This window comes from Notechis scutatus, chromosome 3 (assembly GCF_049901735.1).
Source record: "Notechis scutatus isolate UNSWTSFEM ecotype Mainland chromosome 3, rNotScu1.2, whole genome shotgun sequence".
In the NCBI taxonomy this organism is placed as follows: Eukaryota; Metazoa; Chordata; class Lepidosauria; order Squamata; family Elapidae; genus Notechis; species Notechis scutatus.
In genome coordinates, this window is record NC_142011.1 from 195437805 (window position 1) to 195457875 (window position 20071).

At 44.9% G+C, this 20071-nt stretch overlaps 2 protein-coding genes across 7 annotated transcripts in view; both read right to left on the bottom strand.

The window, feature by feature from the left end:
• Nucleotides 1-1517: 1517 nt before the first annotated feature.
• On the bottom strand, nt 1518-16272 carry ZHX1 (zinc fingers and homeoboxes 1). Of its 5 annotated transcripts, none has more exons than XM_087962147.1 (3): nt 15792-16272; nt 11762-11914; nt 1518-5331 (listed from the first exon to the last, which is right to left on the bottom strand). In XM_087962147.1, exon 3 carries the CDS (start codon nt 5105-5107, stop codon nt 2528-2530), a length of 2580 nt encoding a protein of 859 aa, XP_087818273.1. In that variant the 5' UTR covers nt 5108-5331; nt 11762-11914; nt 15792-16272; the 3' UTR covers nt 1518-2527. The 5 variants fall into 5 exon arrangements, with proteins under 5 accessions (XP_087818273.1, XP_087818275.1, XP_087818277.1 ...); XM_087962149.1 differs by lacking the exon at nt 11762-11914 and adding an exon at nt 7339-7378 and having other exon boundaries at nt 15792-15865; XM_087962151.1 differs by lacking the exon at nt 15792-16272 and adding an exon at nt 7339-7378 and having other exon boundaries at nt 11762-11885.
• Nucleotides 16273-19593: 3321 nt separating this feature from the next.
• ATAD2 (ATPase family AAA domain containing 2) overlaps nt 19594-20071 on the bottom strand; it is a 36123-nt gene continuing 35645 nt past the window's right edge. For both annotated transcript variants that reach the window (XM_087962164.1, XM_087962163.1), the window contains exon 28: nt 19594-19885. In XM_087962164.1, the coding sequence (XP_087818290.1) occupies nt 19832-19885 (54 nt within the window). In that variant the 3' untranslated portion in view covers nt 19594-19831. The remainder of the gene's footprint in view (nt 19886-20071) is intronic.

The window sequence follows — 20071 nt, forward strand, 5'->3', positions numbered from 1 at the left end:
GTCATTAAGCAAATCCAGTTTCCCCCACCGACTTTGCTTGTTGGAAGCAGCTGGGAAGGATGTAAATGGTAATCACATGACCCAGGGACTCTGCAAGTATCGTAAATACCTATTGGTTGACAAATTTTGATCATGTGACCCTGGGATTGCTGCAACGGTTGTTAGATGGAGGGACTGGTCATAAGTCACTTTTTTCCAGTGCCGTTGTAACTTTGAACAGTCCAATGGTTGTAAGTTATAGTACTACTACCTGTATTATAATATTTGGGCAGTAAGTGAATTGAAATGACTAATTCCCCTTTGCTTTGCTCGTCAGTTTGACCATCTACGAATCTGCAAGTCCAGACTTAGTAAAAGCCAGCTGAGTTGCTTATTGTGTCTTAAATTAGGCCAAATTATTGGCCAAACCTCACATGGTAATTTAGGCAGCAACGTTTTCTCGTTCTTGCTGTTGTAATCCTGACAAAAGCAACGTGATTACACCTTTTCTTTTTACGGGTGGTGATGCACCACCCCTCAAAAAAAGGAACAAGGTGTGTGCTACAATACTTCAACTCTGCTTTCGTCAATCTGCCTTTTACTTTCCCTCTCTCCCTACAGGTACCACTGAGGGCAGGGACCAGGTATTTTGGAGCGAGACCTTGCATGAAATTGCAAAAATGGCATCTTCTCAGAGTAAGAATCCAACAACTCTACAATCCTGAAAGTCTTTGCGTATGTATGTATATAAGATTCTGATCATTTCTGGGAGGAAAAAAACCATTTTGGAACCAAGAGCCAGCCAGACAGGTGCATTACTGACATCTTGTTGAGAGACCTGACCTACCAAGATTAGCTGTCAACCTGCTGAACTGGTTTCAATCCCAATCATGTGTTTAACACTTTCCAGTCTTCTTGTGGCAGGCAGAAATTTTAAGGAATCTCAGCTGGTAGGTGGTACATTCGGACCAGAAAACGGAGATACCTGGCTGGAAATGGTTTGGTAGGAACCTGTGATTCATGAATTGTTTTCCGCTTGGGCAGAATCACTTCCTCCCTCAGGTGGACATTCATTTTCTCTTAGGAAGAGGAGCACCAGAACCAAGTTCTACTGCCCAAAACAGAGTTTCTCAACCTTGGCAACTCGAAGATACGTGGACTTCAACTCCCCGAATTCTCCTGCCAGCCATGAATTGTGGGAGTTGAAGTTTACACATTAAGATTTCCAACATTCTGGGAATTGAAGTCCACCCATCTTCACACATTCTTGAGAATTGAAGTCCACCCATCTTCAAGTTTCCAAGGACAAGAAACACTGGCCCAAATAGCTTTGATACAAGGGGGTAGAAAACGACAATTAAAGGCAAAAACAAAATCATGAGTTTCGCTTTCAATCAAGTCCCTTGGGTGACCTCTCCGCCATGAACCTTTCACTAGAGAAACTGTCCTGCAGAACTTTAGAGAGAAAATGGATTTTCCTCTGAAAACGTTTCTTTGATAGACGGAAGGGAAAAAAGAATTGCACAATCAAACGCAAGTTTTTGGTATTGGCTGCATTGATTGATTCTAGTATTTAAATATGATATACACTGATTAGTTTTAATATAAAAACATACTTCGGACCCCGATTCCCTGAACACAGCTAGAGAGACACATTCAACAGGAGTTCTGTAAACCTAGTACACAGGCTCTGTATGTAACAAAGATAGTCCTTTCCTCTAATTTCTTTTCTTTTAAAAAAAAAACCTCAAAAACCCCAAGCAACTGTCACCCTTCCATGGTTTCCCCCCTTTGGTATCCTTTCTCCCCAAATCATCTTATTTTTTTCTAGACTCAGCCAAAGGGGTCACTGTGGCCAGCCACCTACTCAGGGTAAGAAATTAATGCATGTCCAACCAATGGTGTTTTAGTCTCAAGTCTCAACAAGCCCATCAACTTCTCTGGAGAACTATGGGGTTTTAATCTCCCTCCACCTTCTACCAGGATCTCTCTTCCTGTAACTGAAATCCGTGATTTAACATCTTGCATGCTGGGAAGATAGCCAACAAATCTTGATTCTCTTCTGCGGGACCTCCTTTCAAGGACCTAAAGTTTCTCACAAAGGCTTTCTTCGGCTTGGAGGGAAGAAAACTGACATGCAGCTTATCAATAGGGATGCCGTGAGCCCTTTCATTTAGTGACAATTCTTTCAGCCCAAAGAGGTTATCATTTTCTTTTTTTTAAAAAAAACTGAACCTCTTTCCTTACAGGATTTTTGGAAGCAAACATAAGGCAATTGAGCATACGGTCCCTTCAACGTGCCTCTCTATCAGCAGATATAGACAACGGCTAACTTTCTGGAGACTTGGGAAGTCTTAAGTTCCAGACTTGCTTTTCCAATCCTGCTCCACAAGTTTGCATCGGAGTCAAGAATCTGTCTCTCAATGCTGCCTTCAACATGGAGCAAACTCAAAAGTATGCAACTGCTTAGATGGAGGTCAGCACCAATCACTTGGCAAAGCCAATTAGTTGGCAAGGTTGCGTTCCGACAATGCCAAGGACGTCCAAGTCAGTCGGATTTTGACAACCTACGCCTAACATGTCGTGGTGGCTCCCAGTTGTCACTGTCGTCTGTTTCTTCATCCTCCTCTTCCTCCTCTTCCTCCTCCGGCTCATCCAGCATCTCTTCCTCGTCTTCTTCGTCAAACAGCTCAACGCCAAGATCGGCTCGCCTCTGCTTCTCTCCAAACCATTCCCTGACCTGCTCGTAGCCCATGTGTGATCTCGCAACCAGTTCATCGAGATCCTGCTCATTCAGAAACTTGTGTTTCAGGTAATAATCCTTGAGGATTGCTTTTCCAGTTTTAAACTTGATGACTGGGGTTCGGTCCCAAGGTTTGAGCCTTTTGTTGGACGTCAGCCGCCCACGTGTCCGACCCCGACCCCTCCCCTTGGACCTTCCCCTCCCCCTCCGCCTGGAATGGCCTTGACCATTGGCACTGTTTGCGTTGTTCCCTTGATAGTAGTAGTACCATTTCAAGCCACCGTTTTTCCAGGCATAGCGAGTGTCCCCAAACCAACTCACGATGTCCGTTCGAGGAAGTGCCGTTTCTTGGGCCAACTTGTCGTACTCCTCGGAAGAAGGCCACTGAGTTCGGATGAATGACATTTTGAGCATGTGCAATTGTTCCGGAGACTTTTTGGCCTGCTTCCCTGCCTTTAGAACTCCAGAGCCTTCACCTCCAGAGGTTTCCGCTGCAGCAATTTCCTTCTGACTCTCGGCACGACCTTCAGCCAACTCCTCACCTTCTTCTGTAGAACCACTCATTTTTTTCTGTTCTGCAAACCAGGCCTCTACCTCTTCCTTGGCCAGCTTTGTTTCCGAACATATCCTGTTCAATTCCTCCTCAAAAAGGACTGTGTGGTTGTGGAAACTGTCTTGGAGGACTTTAAGTTGCTCCGCAGTTTTGTCTTTGAACTTCACCCCAGAAGACTGCTTCTGGGGTGGCTGGACCAGCGCGAGGGGTTCACTCGTTTCATCGCTGGAGTCAATAACGATAGTGCAGGAATCGCTGTTCTGATGATTGTGATAATTGTGCTTTGAATTCCTCTGGTTGTACCTGGTATCGCTGAACCATTTTTTAATCTCCCCCTTCGTCAACCCTGTGGTTTCCATCAGCCGGATTATCTCTGAATCAAGAGGGAAGTGGCTTTTGAGGTAGCTGACTTTTAGTTCCATCAGCTGTTCTTTCGTCTTCTTCGCCCGGACGGCAACCATGTCAATGTTGGTGGTGGCTGCAGCCGCCACCACCTCCGATTTCGTAAGCTGGGGAGCGGGAACAGCCGCTACTTGCTTACTTTCAGGAACAGGCTGCGTCGCTTGGCCCTGGGCTTTCTGTAGTTGGGCTGGGTTTGGAACTCCTGCCATCGCCAAGGTGATGGGGGCCGTCACCGGAAGCGTGCCAGTTCCCGCCACTTGCGTAAGGACGAGGCCCGGTTGGCCGACGATTTGACAAGTCTGCAAAATAGAAGGCAGACCATTGCTAGCTGCTGAAATATGTGCTGGAATCACCGTAATTGTCTGAGGAACGGTATGTACCGTGCCATTAAACTGCTTCCTTCTTGCTTCGTCGACTTCTTCTGGGGTCCAGCTCACCCCGTGTTTTAAGCGTTGGGCAGAGAACCAGATTTTGATTTGTTCCTCAGTGTATTTAGCTTGAGTAGCCAGAAGCGCAATTTCTGACACAGTTGGATATGGGAATTTGTTGTAAGTGTTCTGCAAGAGAGGGTTGTTATCCAAAGCGGTGTTATAGGCTGGGATGCTATTAATAGGGATCAAGACTTTGGAAATTAAATTAGACGTCGGTGGAGAGGCGAGAGTGGTGATCACCTGAGCAGGCTGAATCACCGCGGTGGGGTTCACAACCATGGGGATGGCTTCCCCAGCTGAGGAATTATCTGTGTTGGTATCCGAACTGGCAGCGGCTCCTTTTTCTACGATTTCCTCACACTCCGCATCGGTGTCACCATCTTTATCTTCCGTGGGATCATCCTCGGCATTGTGAAAAACCACAATTCGCTTTGTTTCATTCTTATTCTTCATCATTTTCATAATGGGGGTTTTGCTGATGGAAATGCCGGTCAAGTGGCTTTCTGAGCCTTCCGATTCTTCTCCCGTTTTCTCCTCTTGGACAAAACTCCCATCGAAAGTCAGGTCATTCACCGTTTGCTCAAAGATAGTTTGGTTGTTGCGTTTGACCATGTTCAGTTTAAAGTTCTCCTCTCCGGGATGGTATTTAGTATTATGTTCCGAAAGGGCATCATACCGTTTGGTCACAAATTTGCATTCAAGGCAGACGTAAGATGAGCTGAGGACCACGTTGGGGTGCTCAGAATCCACGTGGAAAGTAAACATGTTTAAATCAGGAGTTTGGAAGGTACAGTATTTGCATTCGTAGCCGCCTTCAACTTTTTTACTTAGCTGGCTGTCTGAATCGGCACACTCTCCAGAGTCTTCATCACTTGACATGCTTCCCGCAGAGGTCATCACCGGTAACACCTCCTCAACATCCGATATGGCTTCTAGATCCATATCCGGCTCTTTCGCCGGGACCATGCAAGGCACGGTGGATTTTCGTTTGCTCGCCATTTCCTCTCTGATGAAAAGGCAACGAGCCAAACCAATTCAAGTTTCAACCCTTCAAGCTTTCCAGAGGCTTATCCGGTCATGGGCTTTGGGCCCTACAGCCCTGCAAGGTGGCTTCTCCCAATTTCGGCCCTTAGCAGCATCGCCATTGTGCAATTCGGTAAGACAACTTGATGTCCGAAGGAAAAGGCAACGAGCAACAACTTCTTAATAACTCTTCGTGCACCCTGGATTTAAAAAAAGAAAAGGGAAGGAAGGGAAAATGTGATTTTTTTTTTTAAAAGAGTTTTTTCATTATATGAGGCCGTATGCATTTGAATCAATCTCATTCAGACTCTAAAAACTAAGAAAGACATATTAAGGTTCTTCTAAGCCAGATATTCTCAATCCCTGGGCCGCAGCTGATTAGGAACCGGGCCAGACAAGCAGCGGGCCAGTGTTCACACACAGAAAGCTCCACTTGTGGGAGTGGTGGACACGCGGGCAAAACTTCATTTGAGGACCCAAGTTGTTGGGAGGAGTATGCTAACTCTGTACACCACTTAGAGAGGACTGTAAAGCACTCTAAAGCAGTATATAAGTCTTAAGTGCTATTGCTATTTGTGAGAGCGGAGGGCGAGTGCACCTGCCGCTTGTGCAAATGGAACTGTGCGCACAAGGCGTGAGCACCTGCTGTTCGCACACCACAGTCTCCTCTTCCCCCTCCCCCCACCAGTCCACCAAGCTGGAACAGCTGTTCTAAACAGTTTCCTTTATTGTCCCTCAGGTATGGACATAAATCTTACCAAAATAAAGCAGAGGTCTTGCGCCATAAAACACTTACTCTGGGAACTCCTAGGGAGGGTTTTTATCTAGCTTTCAACATTGTGCCTGCAAAGAACTTAATGGAGCACATCTTTAAGGAAGCCTGAATTTTAAGTAGCCTAACTAATGTGATCCTAAGACTGAAACCTTGCTTCTATTAGGAAAAGAAAAGAAAGGAATGGGGAAAGGAAGGGAATGAGGAGGAGGGAGGGGAGGGAGGGGAGGAAAGGAAAGGAAAAGGCATGGCATTAAAATCCTTGCTTCTATTAAGGTTCTACTAAGGTTGAGAATCTATCACCGGCTCATAGCATGCCTGCACACATGCAGAAAATTCCAAAGTCTTGTACTCAAACCCCTTCTATCTCTAATTTTCAAAAGAAACCAGGTTTAGAGATAGTCCTCAACCTACGACTTGAAGTAGGAACGGAACTTCAGAAGGAGGAGTGTCTCCTATCGCAGAGTTCCCCAACATTTCGGGGTTGGCGGCCTGGAGTGGGGAGGGGGGGGAGAAGAGGAGATGGTTTTGTGGGAGAGGCATGCCCAGTGTGAACACCCGTTGCTCACCCAAGAGGGGCTCTGAGCCCCCACAACAATGCTCGTGCAAGTGCGGCTGTGGGTGCCTGCACAGGCGGAGCCAGGAATGCCTGCATAAGTGGGGCCACTTGTATTTGTGCGTGTGCATGCATGTGCACATCCACAGGCCCCTCCCACAGGCCCCTCCCCTTTCCCCCCCCACCTCGTATGAGTGGCTCCATGGGCACATGCGCACACCCTGGCCAGTTACTCACACGGCCCAATGGCCAATAGGCCGCAGCCCAGTTCGTGGCCCACAGGTTGGGGTTGCCTGTCCTACAGATTTCAAAATACAATCACTTCCTTTTTCATAGACTTTTTTGCCTAAGAAATAGGGCTGTGCAAAGCTCTGGAATGTGTGCAAGTGTTCAGGTAATACTGGCCTGTAATTCTTTGAAGAGGTGGTTTCCTTAAACAAGATTGAGATAATAGAATTAGCCTGTCTTATGACCAGTCTCTGCGAGAGAAAAGAACCTGCCCTATCATCGTTTAGGGATGGGTTTAGCCCTGGAAACTGTAAATAATTATCCGTGAGCTTCTGCTGCCCCTAAGAGAAGTGCTGAGTAGCCTTATGCGTGCAGATACAACTCTTCGGATGTTCAGAAGCCAATTTTTTTTTTACTCCATTCTTCTGGATTGGTTTAGAGAATAAAGAAAATAAGGGAAGGTTCCACATTTTACCACTACAGAAGGAAATAGCAGATCCAGCCCAAGGCAATAGTAGGAAGTTACGATCACAGCTGGTGGCTTTTCCAACTCAACTTTTTTTTCTCTCTGTTTGTAGACAATCTTTAAAACTCATTAAACCAAGGCAAACAACCCCCATCAGTTAATCTCTACAGATAGTCCTTGCTTACCAGCTACTCTTTTCACCAGCTGTTCCAAATTACAACAGGGCTAAAAAAAAAAAAAAAAAGGGAGGTTCTTGAAGTTGTGGCCGTCCCAGCATCCCAGTGGCCAGGTAATTTTGATAAGCGGGTTTGGCAACTAGAACGCAACCCTGGTGGTCACACAATCCCTGCAGTCATGTGATTATAACTGGCGATCTTCACAACCAGCTTTGGACAAGCAAAGTCAATGGGGAAGCTAGCAAGAACTCACAAGTCACAGTCAAGTGCCATTGTGTTTAACGCCCATGAGGGATGCTCTTAAAACATGGGTGTCAAACTCAAGGCCAGCGGGCCGGATCCAGCCCATGGGGTGCTTAGATCTGGCCCGCAGGGCCACCCTAGAAAAGAGTAAAGGACTGACCCGTGGTGCCTCTGCCAGCAAAAATGGAGCCGGGGGGGCATGCATGCTCCCCCCCAAACTCCATTTTCTCTGGCAGAGGGCTGAAGAAGACCGTCGGGGCCGAAAACAGGGCCTCGACGAGTGACATCGAGCTGGTCACGCCCCCTGCTCACACCCATCCTGGCCATGCCCCCCAGGTCAAACACAATCCTGAGGCGGCTGGCAATGAAATCCAGTTTGACACCCGTCTTAAAAGGACAGTAGCGGAAAGGCTGTCGTAAGTTGGCATGGTCACGAGATGTTTTGCTTTATGACGATATCACTTAGGAACCAAGTTGCCGGTCCTAATTACAGTAATTAACTGAGGACTGTTTATATTAAAAATGGTATTGGAGCTGAAGCCTTTGAAGTAGTCTGCTGTTAATGCTTCCAACTGCTGGAAACAAGGACATTCTTCAGGTAGTTCTCGACATATGACCACAAATGGAGCCCCAATGGGCATTTGTTAATTGAGGTTTGCTTTATTTTAAGACCTTCCTGGCCCCAGTTGTTAAGTGAACCACTGCAGTTGTTCGTTCAGCTAGCAACACGGTTAGGAAAATGAATATGGCTTCCTCACTGTTTGTCAGAAGGTCGCAAAAGTGGAACAAGTGACCCTGGTACACAGCAACCGTCATAAATATGAGTCAGTTGCCAAGCATCTGAATTTTGATCACGTGACCATGGAGACGCCGCAAGTGTGAAAAACGGTCCTAAGTCACTGTTTTCAGTGTCGTTGTAACTTCAAACGGTCACTAAATGAACCGTTGTCAGTCAAGGACTCTCTACTTGTTATTTTGCGTTTCTTCTGAGGAAAAAAAGGAATAAATGAAAGAGGAAGCTGTGAAATCAGGAGATTTAAAGCAAGCCTAAGGAAGGAAATCAGGTGGTAGAGCAGGGGTCCTCAAAGTTGGCGACTTTAAGACTTGTGGACTTCAACTCCCAGAGTTCCCCAGCCAGCTGGCTGGGGAATTCTGGGAGTTGAAGTCCACAAGTCTTAAAGTCGCCAACTTTGAGGACCCCTCAGAATAAGATGAAGAGCACTTATGGTGTAAAAACATCTATTAATAGAAGTCTTACTGATCATAATGGGGCATTTTTCTAAGCCAATTAACCAGGTTTGGGACTTATTAGGCTGAATTCTACACACACATTTATTTACCTGAATTCTATAACACTTGCCCCTGAAGAAGTGGTTGAAGTCAATGAAAACTTATACAGTGGTCCTTGTTTAGCGACACCTCATTTAGCGACTTGCAATAGCGATGAAAAAGTAATTTTGTGACCAATCCTCCTATTATGATCTTTGCAGGTCTGTAAAGCAAACGAAAGGCGACGTAAGATGGCAAGCACAGTTGTGGTTTCACTTAGTGGGAGACTGCTTAACAATTAAGTTGCCAGTCCCATTTGTTGGTCACTAAATGAGGATTACCACATTTTATTAGATGGTCTTTAAAGGGCCATAAGCAGGGGGTGAGCTGCTACCGGTTTGCACCGGTTCGGGCGAATCAGATATTAATTTTACATCTGGTTCTCCAAACTGGTAGTTGCCATGACTGGCTGGCCCCGCCCACCCCTCCCCTTCCCTCCCCAGAGTCTCCACCTGGCCAGTTTTGGATCCCAGGTAAGTGCAGAACTTATTTGGAGGCTCAGGTAGGGTGAAAAACGGGCCTCCCGTAGGCTCCAGAAGGCTGGAAATGGGCCCGTTTCTGGCCTCCAGAGCACAGGGAGGGGGGAAAACAGGCCTCCCAGAGGCTCGAGGAAAGCCTTTGGAGTCTGTGGAGAGCAAGAAACAGGCCTACTGGAAGTTCCGGAAGGCCAGAAACAGGCCCATTTCCAGCCTCCACAGAGCCTTCGGAGCCCGGAGAAGCCATTTTCACCCTCTCGGAGACTTGAGGAAACCCCTGCTGTGGTGCAAGAGGCCAACTAGGCCAAGCCCACAATGGCCACACCCACCCAGCAACTGGGCAGACAACTGGTTGCTAAATTTTTTGAAGCCCACCCCTGGCCATTGCTTTTTCTGATGATGTTACCTAGTTGGGTAATGAAACATCTGAAAGAAAACAACCAAGCTCAGAGGGCACCAAGGCCTAACACTCCAAGAACTCATTTTTGAATATAGATGGATAGGTTCCCTATAGTTCTTCTAAGCTGATAATCATGCAGAATAGGGAGACGTTTAATCTGAAGAAAATGAGACTGTCTTTTTAAAGTCTTCCTAGTATCAACGAGAGAAGTTGCTCCTGATCTTCATAAACCCCTTTCCTTTCCCAGGATCTCCACAAGCTCAATTTCCAAATGGGTTTAAAAGAGGTCTTATCTCCACTGTACCCTCATGTAAATGTGGGAATGAAAAACATGAGTTACCCAATCACATATTAACGATACAATTCTTAAAACGTTAATAATATCTATAATACAGATAGTTTCTCAACTTATGACCACAATTGAGGACAAAATTTCGGTTGCTCAGTGAGAGATTTGTTAGATGAGTTTTGCCCTCTTTTACGACCTTTCTTGCCACGTTTGTTAAGTGAATCATTGCAGTTAAGTTTGCGACAAAGTTGTTATCTGGCTTCCCCGCTGACTTTGCTTGTCACAAATTTGCAAAAGGCAAAAATCACATGACCCCAGGACAATGCAACCATCGTAAATATGAGTAATTTGCCAAGCATCTGAATTCTGGTAATTTGCCAAGCATCTGAAGGCTGCAACAGTCGTTAAGTGTGAAAAACGGTCATAAGTCACTTTTTTCATACCTTTTTTCAGACCGTTCAGTGTTGTAACTTCAAACGGTCACTAAATGAAATGATGTAAGTTTAAATGATGTAACTGTCAATTCCTTAGTGTACCTCAGGCAGCAAAAGGCCTTAGGCCAGACAATTCATATTCGTCCGTGTGGTATTGTTTTCCTGTCCTACTGAGCTACTGCCGCTGAGGTAACAAAAGGGTTCTGTGAGGTGATGTTACGAGAGGCACACATCCTTGAAGAGTGTGAACGTCATGCTTTGCCCACTTGCACAAACAACAGCTTCTGTGATGATGTCTTTTATGCTGATGCACATAAACACAGATGTGAACAAGGCCATCCAAGTTCAATATTGGGGCAAAGTGCAGAATCCATCATGGCCTTGAGTGAACACTACCTACACACTCAGGAAAATCATGCTAGGAATCAGGGGTGTCAAACTGGATTTCTTGAAGGGCAAGATGGAAATTGTAGTTCTCCGTGGGCCGGCCACGGGGAGAGGGAGGGGGGTGTTCAGCTTAGACGGCCTCCTGCACCTCATCAATGCCCCTCCCGTGCCCCGTTTTGGCTGCCAGAGGCACCGCGGGCTGGTCCTATTTCCAGGCTGGCCCCATGGGCCACATTTAAGCACCCTGTGGGCCTGATCCGGCCCACGGGCCTCGAATTTGATACCCCTGTGCTAGGTGGTCTTTCTTAAATATGATAAGCGCCTTTCTCGTTGTAGGGCCAGTAATGGCCTTTTTAGACCTGTTTTTTGAAGACAAAATGAAGAGCGGGGGGAGATGAGGAAAGACTGTAGGATGAAAATGATTTTTGTTGACTTTATCTAACACAGCACTCAACTTACAACTGTAATTAAGCCTGGTCATAAGTTGAGGCTTTGGGTGACCAGACTCAATTTTTCAGCATTTGGTCGCTAAGCCAGCACTGTGGTTGTTAAGCAAATATCACGGTCGTTAAGCAAATCATTTATTTTTTTTTGCCAGAAATCGGAAGTAAACACCGGAAGCTGGCAAAAAACACCACAAACCATGGCCACGAGATGCTGCAAATGTCTGTAAGTTTGAGCAGGTTGCCAAGTGCCAAAATGCAATTACATGACCACAGAAATGTGTGTGCATCTTTCGTAATTTCAACAACAGGCCCTCAGTAACTTTTGAGGGTCCTTTGTAACTTCAAACGCTTCTTAAGTGACTAGTCGTAAGTCAAGGACTACCTAGAAACTCTCCCCTAAAATTAAACCAGTTGTAGCCCAAGAATACCTATCATGAGTTCAGATATTCTTCCAGAGTTCTAGAACTTTCTGTTTGTATATGCTTGATTTAAGTCTCCTCCAAGATTCCAGCTGTTTCTATTCCTCAGTCCTTAGGATGAAAGCATGAGCATCATTTATCCCATAGTGATCATAGCTTGCTCTGAAAAACAAAATGGCACACACTTGGCTGATAAATAGCATGACCAGGCTACATTAAGACAAGGAAATACAACTTGGCAGTGTAGGAACAAAGAAACATTTTCTCCTAATTTATGGGAAAGATTTCTGTCAGCCCAAGACAGAGTGACGGACAGATTTTTATTTATTTATTCTGTCTGGCATAACAGAATGCATCATGCATAAAATACACAAAACAGCATATAAAATGTGTATCGAAATTCAGGTAGTCCTCAACTTACAACAGTTTGTTTAGCAAACGTTCGAACTTACAGCAACACTGACAAAGTGACTTATGAGTTTTTCACACTTACAACCACTGCAGCTGCCCCATAGTCACGTGATCAAAATTTGAACGCTTGGCAACTGATTCGGATTCATGATATAAAACTAGAGATTTTTCTTTTGGGTTTAATGGAAAAAGACTTGGAGAAAAATTTTGGAACTTTGATCCTATATATGTTGACAGCAGCAAAACTATTATGTGCACTAAAATGGATGAACACTTTGATTCTTACGATGGACGAATGGGTACAGAAGCTGATGGAGTTGGCAGAAATGGCAAAATTGACCATTTTGGTTAAAGGAAAGAATATAAGTACCTTCATTTCCACATGAACTTTGTGCTTGAAGTGGAAAAAAAAATGAAACTTTGATTTTGGGTTTTACCGATTAGATTGATATGTTTTTATAGAAATGGCTACTTAATATTATTATGGAAAAACGAAAAGTTGTGGTTTGATGTTAATACCTTTTTTTTACTGCAACAGATGGAAGTCAATGTTTCTTCTTTTCTTTTCCCCAGTTTCTCCTCACTTTTCTCTCCCCCTTCCTGTATCTTCCTATTTATTTTGGTATTTTATCTTATAACTTAATAAAAGCGTTAAACTGGTAACAACTGTGTTACTAATTTGACAATTGCAGTGATTCACTTAACAACTGCAGCAAGAAAGGTCATAAAATGGGACAAAATTCACTTGTCTCGCTTAGGAACAGAAATTTTGGGCTCAATTGTGATCTTAAGTCAAGGACTACCTGTACAAAACAACCAGAACTGTGAATTATTTTAAAAACACACAATACGAATGATGAACTAAAATGATGAATAAAATTAGATCATATATGAGCAATTAGTAGGGTCATTAAGCCACTGCCCGGGTATGTAGATCATTTAGCCATTGGACAATAGTCCCCTCAAGATGATGTAGTAGATTCTTGCAGGGATCTCGGGAAACTTCTGAGGGGGCATCCCGTCGCAATATGACATAGTTTTGTGGAACATTCCCACAGTCACAGTGCCACATAGACTTGTGATTCATCCTTGGCAATGTGACTTTGTCACAGCTAAAAAGTCTACACCATGGGTGGAGAAACCATGGCCCTTTTATGACTTGTGGACTTCAACTCCCAGAATTCCCCACCCCTGGTCTACACATACTGGCTACTGTACCTCACAAGGATCTTGAGGCAACAGCATGAATAGCGACTGGACAGAGAGCAGATTCTGGACAGGCTCCACTCCACTCCATCCTCTTGTGCTTCTCTCCAACAGCCTAAAATTTCCCCTAGCCCAACTATACTTTAATTCTACAGTCTCCATGGTTGCCATGGGAATTCTGGCTTATTATAAAATACTTCTCTTCTAAGAGACAAGAAGTTGCTTTCGATGGCCCAGATAATCAAGTAGCATCCCAGCCTATGTTTTTCCTCCTTAGTGGCTGGACACTTTAAGGAAACTCTGACTTCTGTCAGGATTATTATTCTAAACATCACAATGGCCCAAGTAGCCTTGAAAATATGAATGAACGTAGAATTTTAAAGCTGGGAGGGTTTGGAAGGCTTAGGGTAGATCTTCAGCAGAGCTCTTTCTAGTACAATCCCCACTTAAGGCAGGAGACCTTATTCCATGATAGTGGCTATTCCTATATACTTTTTTTAAAAATGCAAAGAACCTTTTTGATAAAGGAGTGGCCTGGAGCCCAGAGACAGGTGGATGCCCAAAAGGGGTGGTGGTGTCCTATTTGGAACCCCAAGATTACAGAGTTGGAGGTGGTAAACCCAGCTCAAATTCCTGATTGAGCTCCATAAGCTTGGAGAAATTCTTCTGCGCACCATCTTGGTACTCCAGAAGTAATAAGAAAAACCCTACAATAAATTGAGCACAGGTAATCGACTTACAATACTTCATTTAGTGACCGTTCAAAATAAAGTGGCCGAAGACAGCACTTTAAAAAGGGACCATTTTTCACACAACCACAGCAGCATCCCTATGGTCACATGACCAATGTTCAGATGTTTAGCAAGTGATTCATATTTATGATGGTTGCAGTTTCCCAAGGTCATATGATCCACTTTTGCGAACTTTAACAGACAGATTTAACAGATAATAAGAGTTGGAAGGGACCTTCTAGGTCATCTAGTCCAATGCCCTGCCCAAGCAGGAGACCCTACACCATTGCTGACAGATGGCAGTCCAGTCTCTTCTAGAAAGTCTCAAGTGATGGTGCTCCCACAACTTCCGAGGGTAACTTCTGTTCCATGGGTTGATTGTTCTCTCTCTCAAAAAGTTTCTCCTTCTCTTCTAACTTCTGACAAGCAAAATCCATGGGGAAACCAGATTCACTTCATAACCAAATTACTAAGTTACTAGTATATTAGTATTATTGTTATTATTATTATTATTTAGTTATTATTACTAAAATATTAAGTTATCAACTGCAGTGATTCACTTAACAACTATGGCAAGACAGATCGTAAAACACAGCAAAACTCAGTTAAAGCATGTCTCCCCTAACAGGAATTTTGGCCTCCACTGCGGTCTTGAGGACTACCTGTACGGTTCACAGCAAGCCCTTCACCTGTGTTTAATTTATTCCAGCCTGTTCATCTCTCCTCCAACCTGGCGGTCAAACTCACTCACCTCAAACCTACCTCTCCTTGACAGCCCATGGGTTTTGCGGAGGGCACCCTAAGTTGCAGCAGCTACTACCACCTTTTGTCTTATCGGTGGAGACCCACCGTTGGCTTTGGCCAACCCAACAACCCATTGTTGCAACGCATCCACCAGTTGTGAAGTGACTAGTGCAGAGATCTCCTTTCTATTTATTTTTATTTTTCCCCCCCCCCAAGCTCAAAGTGGTGTGAATGGGTTATAGTTATAGATCTCGCTTCCTTCCCAGAACAGGCCTGGGTCTGGCCCCCGCCGCCCTCCGTCCATCCAGTTTCCCCCAAAACCTCTGAATCATCACAAAACCAGAACACAACACGCTCCGACACCCACCGCCAACAATAGAGGCGGAGGGCTTATGGGGTGGATGAGGGGCTTCCATACGTTCTTCTTTGCCATAGGAAGCCAGCTCTTTGGAAACACTTCCTAGGACCCATCATCCCTTCCTAGGTTCTGCCTTTTTTGGGGAGGGGGGGGGCATTAAATTCTCTAAATTTGGGGAAGGTGTTTTTTTCCCACCCCCTCCTTTTTTCCCTACTCGGGTTCCCACCCAGTTCAGCCCCCAAGGAGCGGGATCCCGGGCAGAAAATCGGGGGCCGGGGGAGAGAGGTGCCGCCCTTGGCTCTTCTCGCCCTGCTCCCCAAAGCGCGATTCCGGATCTCGGGATCTTCCCGGGTGAGGCGAACCTCCTCGGCCGGATTCTTGTCGGCTTCGAGAGATCTACGGTTGTTTGTATGGAGGGAAGGGCAGGCGAGGGCATTTTTTTCCCCCTTGCCTTGGCCGTTCTTCAGCCCCCCACCCCACCGCCCACACTTCAGCCGGGAAGGGGTGACCCTTCTTCCGACCACCGGACTCGGTTGATCTGCCCAGCGCCAAAGATCCGCTGCCAAAAAAAAAAAAAAAAAAGCCCTACCTCGCCAAGGTTTTCAGGCTGCTTGTGGAGTCCTCGGATTGTGCCCGTTCAGGGAAAGTCCGCCATCTTGCATTAAAAAAAAAAAACCGACTGCACTTTTTGGGAGGGGGAGAGGGATGCTTTGTGAACTTTAAACTGGAATCCAGCTTTTTTGGGGGGGGAGGAGGGGAAAAAAAACAACCCCCCCAAACAAACTTCCTTTCCCCCGATTCACTTTTGCCATCCAGCTTGCAACATCCTCCTCGAAAAGTAACGCGCGTCCGGAGCTATGAAATGCATCTGTTTTACTAAACGGGGAGGGGAAAGGAGGGAGGGAGGGAGGATCTGGGCATCCCCGCTACATGCTCAACCCGGAGGACGGGCAGACGGGCGGGCAGGAGCAGCCGAGAGGCGGGGCCAGGCCTCCCTTGCAAAGCGTCTCTCATTGGGCCCCGTCCCCCCTCCCCGTCCCCCGAGTGTGGGAAACCAGGCGGGGAAGGGAGGGGAGGGTCGCCGCCTCCCCCGTGAGCCAGCCGGAGCAAAAGAAAGCAAGCGGCTGATTGGCCGCGCTGACGTTCGGCGGGGCTGGAAAGGGAAGGGAAGAAGGAAAGGAAAGGAGGGGAAGGGAAGAAAAAGGAAGGGAGGAGAGGAAACGGAATGGAGGAGGGGCAAGGGGAAGGGAAGGGGAAGGAAAGAAAGGGAGGGGAACAGAAGAAGGAAAGGAGAAGGGAAGGGAGGAAAGGGGAAGGGAAGTGAGAAAGGGGAAGGAAAGAAAGGGGAGGGGAACAGAAGGGAAGGAGAAGGGAAGGAAGGAAAGGAAAGGAAAAGGAAGAGGAAGGGAAGTGGGGAAGGGAAAGGAAGGAAAGGAGAAGGGAAGGGAGGAAAGGGGAAGGGAAGGGAGGAAAGAGGAAGTGAAAAGGGGGGGGAGGGGGAACAGAAAGGCAGATCTGCTCGTTTTGTGCCCTGGCCTGGAGGATCCCTTGTGGCCGCTGACTTTCTTTCAACAGGCAAACCTAGGGGGAGGATTCCAAAATATGCTTCCCCCCCACCCACAACTGGACTTTGGTTATTTTTCTTTGAGGTTTCGCTTCTCCTCCAAGAAGTTTCTTCATCTCTGACTAGATTGGGGGGGGGGGGAGAGAAGACTGCAAATGACCAGCTGTCTGCAAGGAATATAAATCCTTCCACTCCCCACCATCCAGTCAGAGCTGAAGAAGCTTCTTAGAGGAGAAGCGAAACATCTTCAAAGAAAAACCAGAAAGTCCAGTTGCCTTTTGGAAAAAAAGTACCTTCGGGACAACCATGACCTGGATGACTGAGAATCTCCATAGACACGGAGAGGATCGGAGCAGTCCCGGTAAAATTAGGGCAGCAGTTCAAAGTGATCTGGAAGTCCATTCTGGCCCTGCTCCTACTGGAGCCACCAGATCGGGGCTGCAGAAATTCAGGCAACCCTTGAGAGGATTCCATCTTGGGAGTTCACCCCCTTGTTAAACAACCGGCTGTGGAAAGTTATGTATGATGCTTTTTCGGACAGGAAAGCTGTTGCCTAAGGTGCTTTTTCAAAGGGTAACTGGGCTTTTTCCTTGAAGACATTTCGCTTCTCCTCCAAGCAGAAATGAAGAAGCTTCTTGGAGGAGAAGCAAAACATCTTTTGAAAGCACCTTTGCCTTTTGAAAAAGCACCTTTGGGACAATCATAACCTGGATGACTGAGAATCCGGGTCGCTGGTTCCTCCATGCTCTGGCATCAAGTTTTGTCGGTCAGTTCATCTAAAGAGCATCAGACTGAAGATCTTCAGCATTTAGGGCCAAAAAACAAACAAACCCCTCAGTTTAACCACACACCATGGTTTGCAATAAATGGGGAGGGGGCAGAATCTGCCCTAGCTTCTCCAATCATCTCCTGTATTTTGCACATTTTGTATTGGTTTATGAAATTTTATAAAGCTTTCTCATGGCTCTGGGTGGTGCAGTACAATTATGAAAGCAATTGAAAACACTACAAAAGGACAGTGCCCAGGGAGGAAAAAATGGAACATTCCTAAAAGCCATTCGTGGCACAAAGGAGCCGACGTTCATTCAACATGCAAACTGGATTGCACTATTACGCATCAATATTTTACATTTTTCTCAATAATTAACGTGAAGGCAGTGTCAGAAGCTCTGGGAATGGTCTAGCTAAAAAACATGGCTCACTTAGAAAAGCCAAGCTCCAGCTGGATACTGTACACTAATATGTTGACCTGGGTTATGTACTTGGCTTTGGATTAGTGTATTGTGCAAATTCAGCCATGCTTTTTGTGTATGTGAATGATTTAAAATATTGGCAGTTTTCTCATCCCAGATGATCCAAATGATGGCATTTGCAGCAGAGTTTTTTTTCCCTATCCACTGAGATCACTTTCCTCGTTACCATCCATCCAACTAGATTACATGAGAAATTATACTTATGCACTCCAAATGTAAATTTACTATTTTACTTAGCTTATAAAAACAATTCAAAGCTAGATTCCTGCTATCCTGATCTCCCTGATCTAACATCCAAAAGTTGCAGATCCCAGCTTACTTAAAAACTAGATTTGGACATGGAACTTTTTTTCTTAAGCAGCAGGGGGCAAAATCAAAAGGAGAAGGTATAGTTTATAATAAACCTTGAAGAAACATTTAGAAGATTAAAGACAATTGATTGCTAGGTACATTCTAATGAAAAACAAAGGTTTTTTAGCATTTCCCATGGTACTGGGCAACTTTGAAAGCCTTCAAACATCTGGGGTCACATCTGTTACACCCTTAGCCTCCAGGCTGGAAATTTCAGAGTGGAAGCAATGGAAGAGTTCCCCTTTTTTTCCTGTAAAAAAAAATACTGGGGAGTAGAGTAACATTTCATGTCAGGTAGTTCCCAACATACAACAGTTCATTTAGTAAGCAAAGTTACAAAGGCACTGGAAAAAGTGACTTATGACCATTTTCCATACTTGTTGCATCATCCCCGTGGTCATGTGATCAAAATTTGGATGTTTGTCAATGGATTCATATTTATGACGGTTGCAGTACCCAGCAATTATGTGAATCCCCTTCTGTGACTTTATGACAAGCCAAGTCCATGGGGAAGCCAAATTCACTTAGCAAGCTTGTTACTAACTTAATAACTCTGGTGATTCACTTAACAACCGTGGCCGAAAAGGCAGAAAGATGGGACAAAATTCACAATGTCTCGCTTAGCAACAGAAATTTGGGGCTCAAATATCCCCAGCCCTGGTGAGTTTTCAATCGCCTGCATTTGCAAGGATCAGCTATGCAGAGAGCTGCCAATGGGCGTAATCTCCATAATCCCACAGTATGGAGCTCTCCTCAGTACCAATCCAGGAACAACAGTGATTATTTTAATCTTCAGCAAACGATTTGGGGCTAAGGTTGCAACTAGTACATGTACCTGGGGGGAAAAATACCATCTATAATTAGTATCAGGAGTAATTTATTTTGTCTATTACAATTTTAATATATTTATATATTACATAACATTTGGACCATTACAAAGATTGCACAAACAGTATTAGCACTAGAAATTAGTGCAAATCCCCCCCCCCAAAAAAATGCTGTTTCAATTGAGCTAATAGAACCAAAAATATTGTCTCCAGTCAAAGCAATTTGATGATAACAGTTAAACATCACGTGCAATTCAACATATATACATGATTTGATTAAAGAACATTGGGATAAATTAATATTTTTATTCAATTTACAGAAAAAAAATATGTATTTTTCAACAGATCAACGTCCTCCCCACATAAGTAGCTTGACAGATTAAAAAAGAAACAGCCTAAACTGATTAGATTCTGATAGTTGTAAGAGGTTCAGTTCCACAAGGGAGGAAAAAGCAAGCACGCAGTAGGTTAAGACTGTCAGGTACCATTTGCCTTCTGTAATTCTTGTTCTCGATGTAGGGTTTGTCCTCTATGAGTAAAAATCTAGAAATGCTATATTAGATAAAACCTACTGTGCATGTATAATATTTGGTCTCACATTAATTTTCAATAGGATTTCAGGGATTTGAAAATATTATGAAATTGTGAATTCATATGGATTGAAGGCTGCAATTTCTCTTGTCATTGCCTGAAAATGGAAAAAAGAATACATACAACACTTTAATACCTGTGTATCTTCCTTCTATTGTTGACGTATAGTTTTTGATTGTAAAAGTTTGTGTTGCAGAGGTTTGGTGGGGCAAGCAGTCATTATGTATATTTCCCTTCAAGGACAGATTCCTTTCTGATCTCATGAAATTGCCAGCATTTGCCA

Excerpts from the sequence above, each read along its gene's own strand:
- ZHX1 (XM_087962147.1), bottom strand. The coding sequence starts at position 5,107 with ATGGCGAGCAAACGAAAATCCACCGTGCCTTGCATGGTCCCGGCGAAA.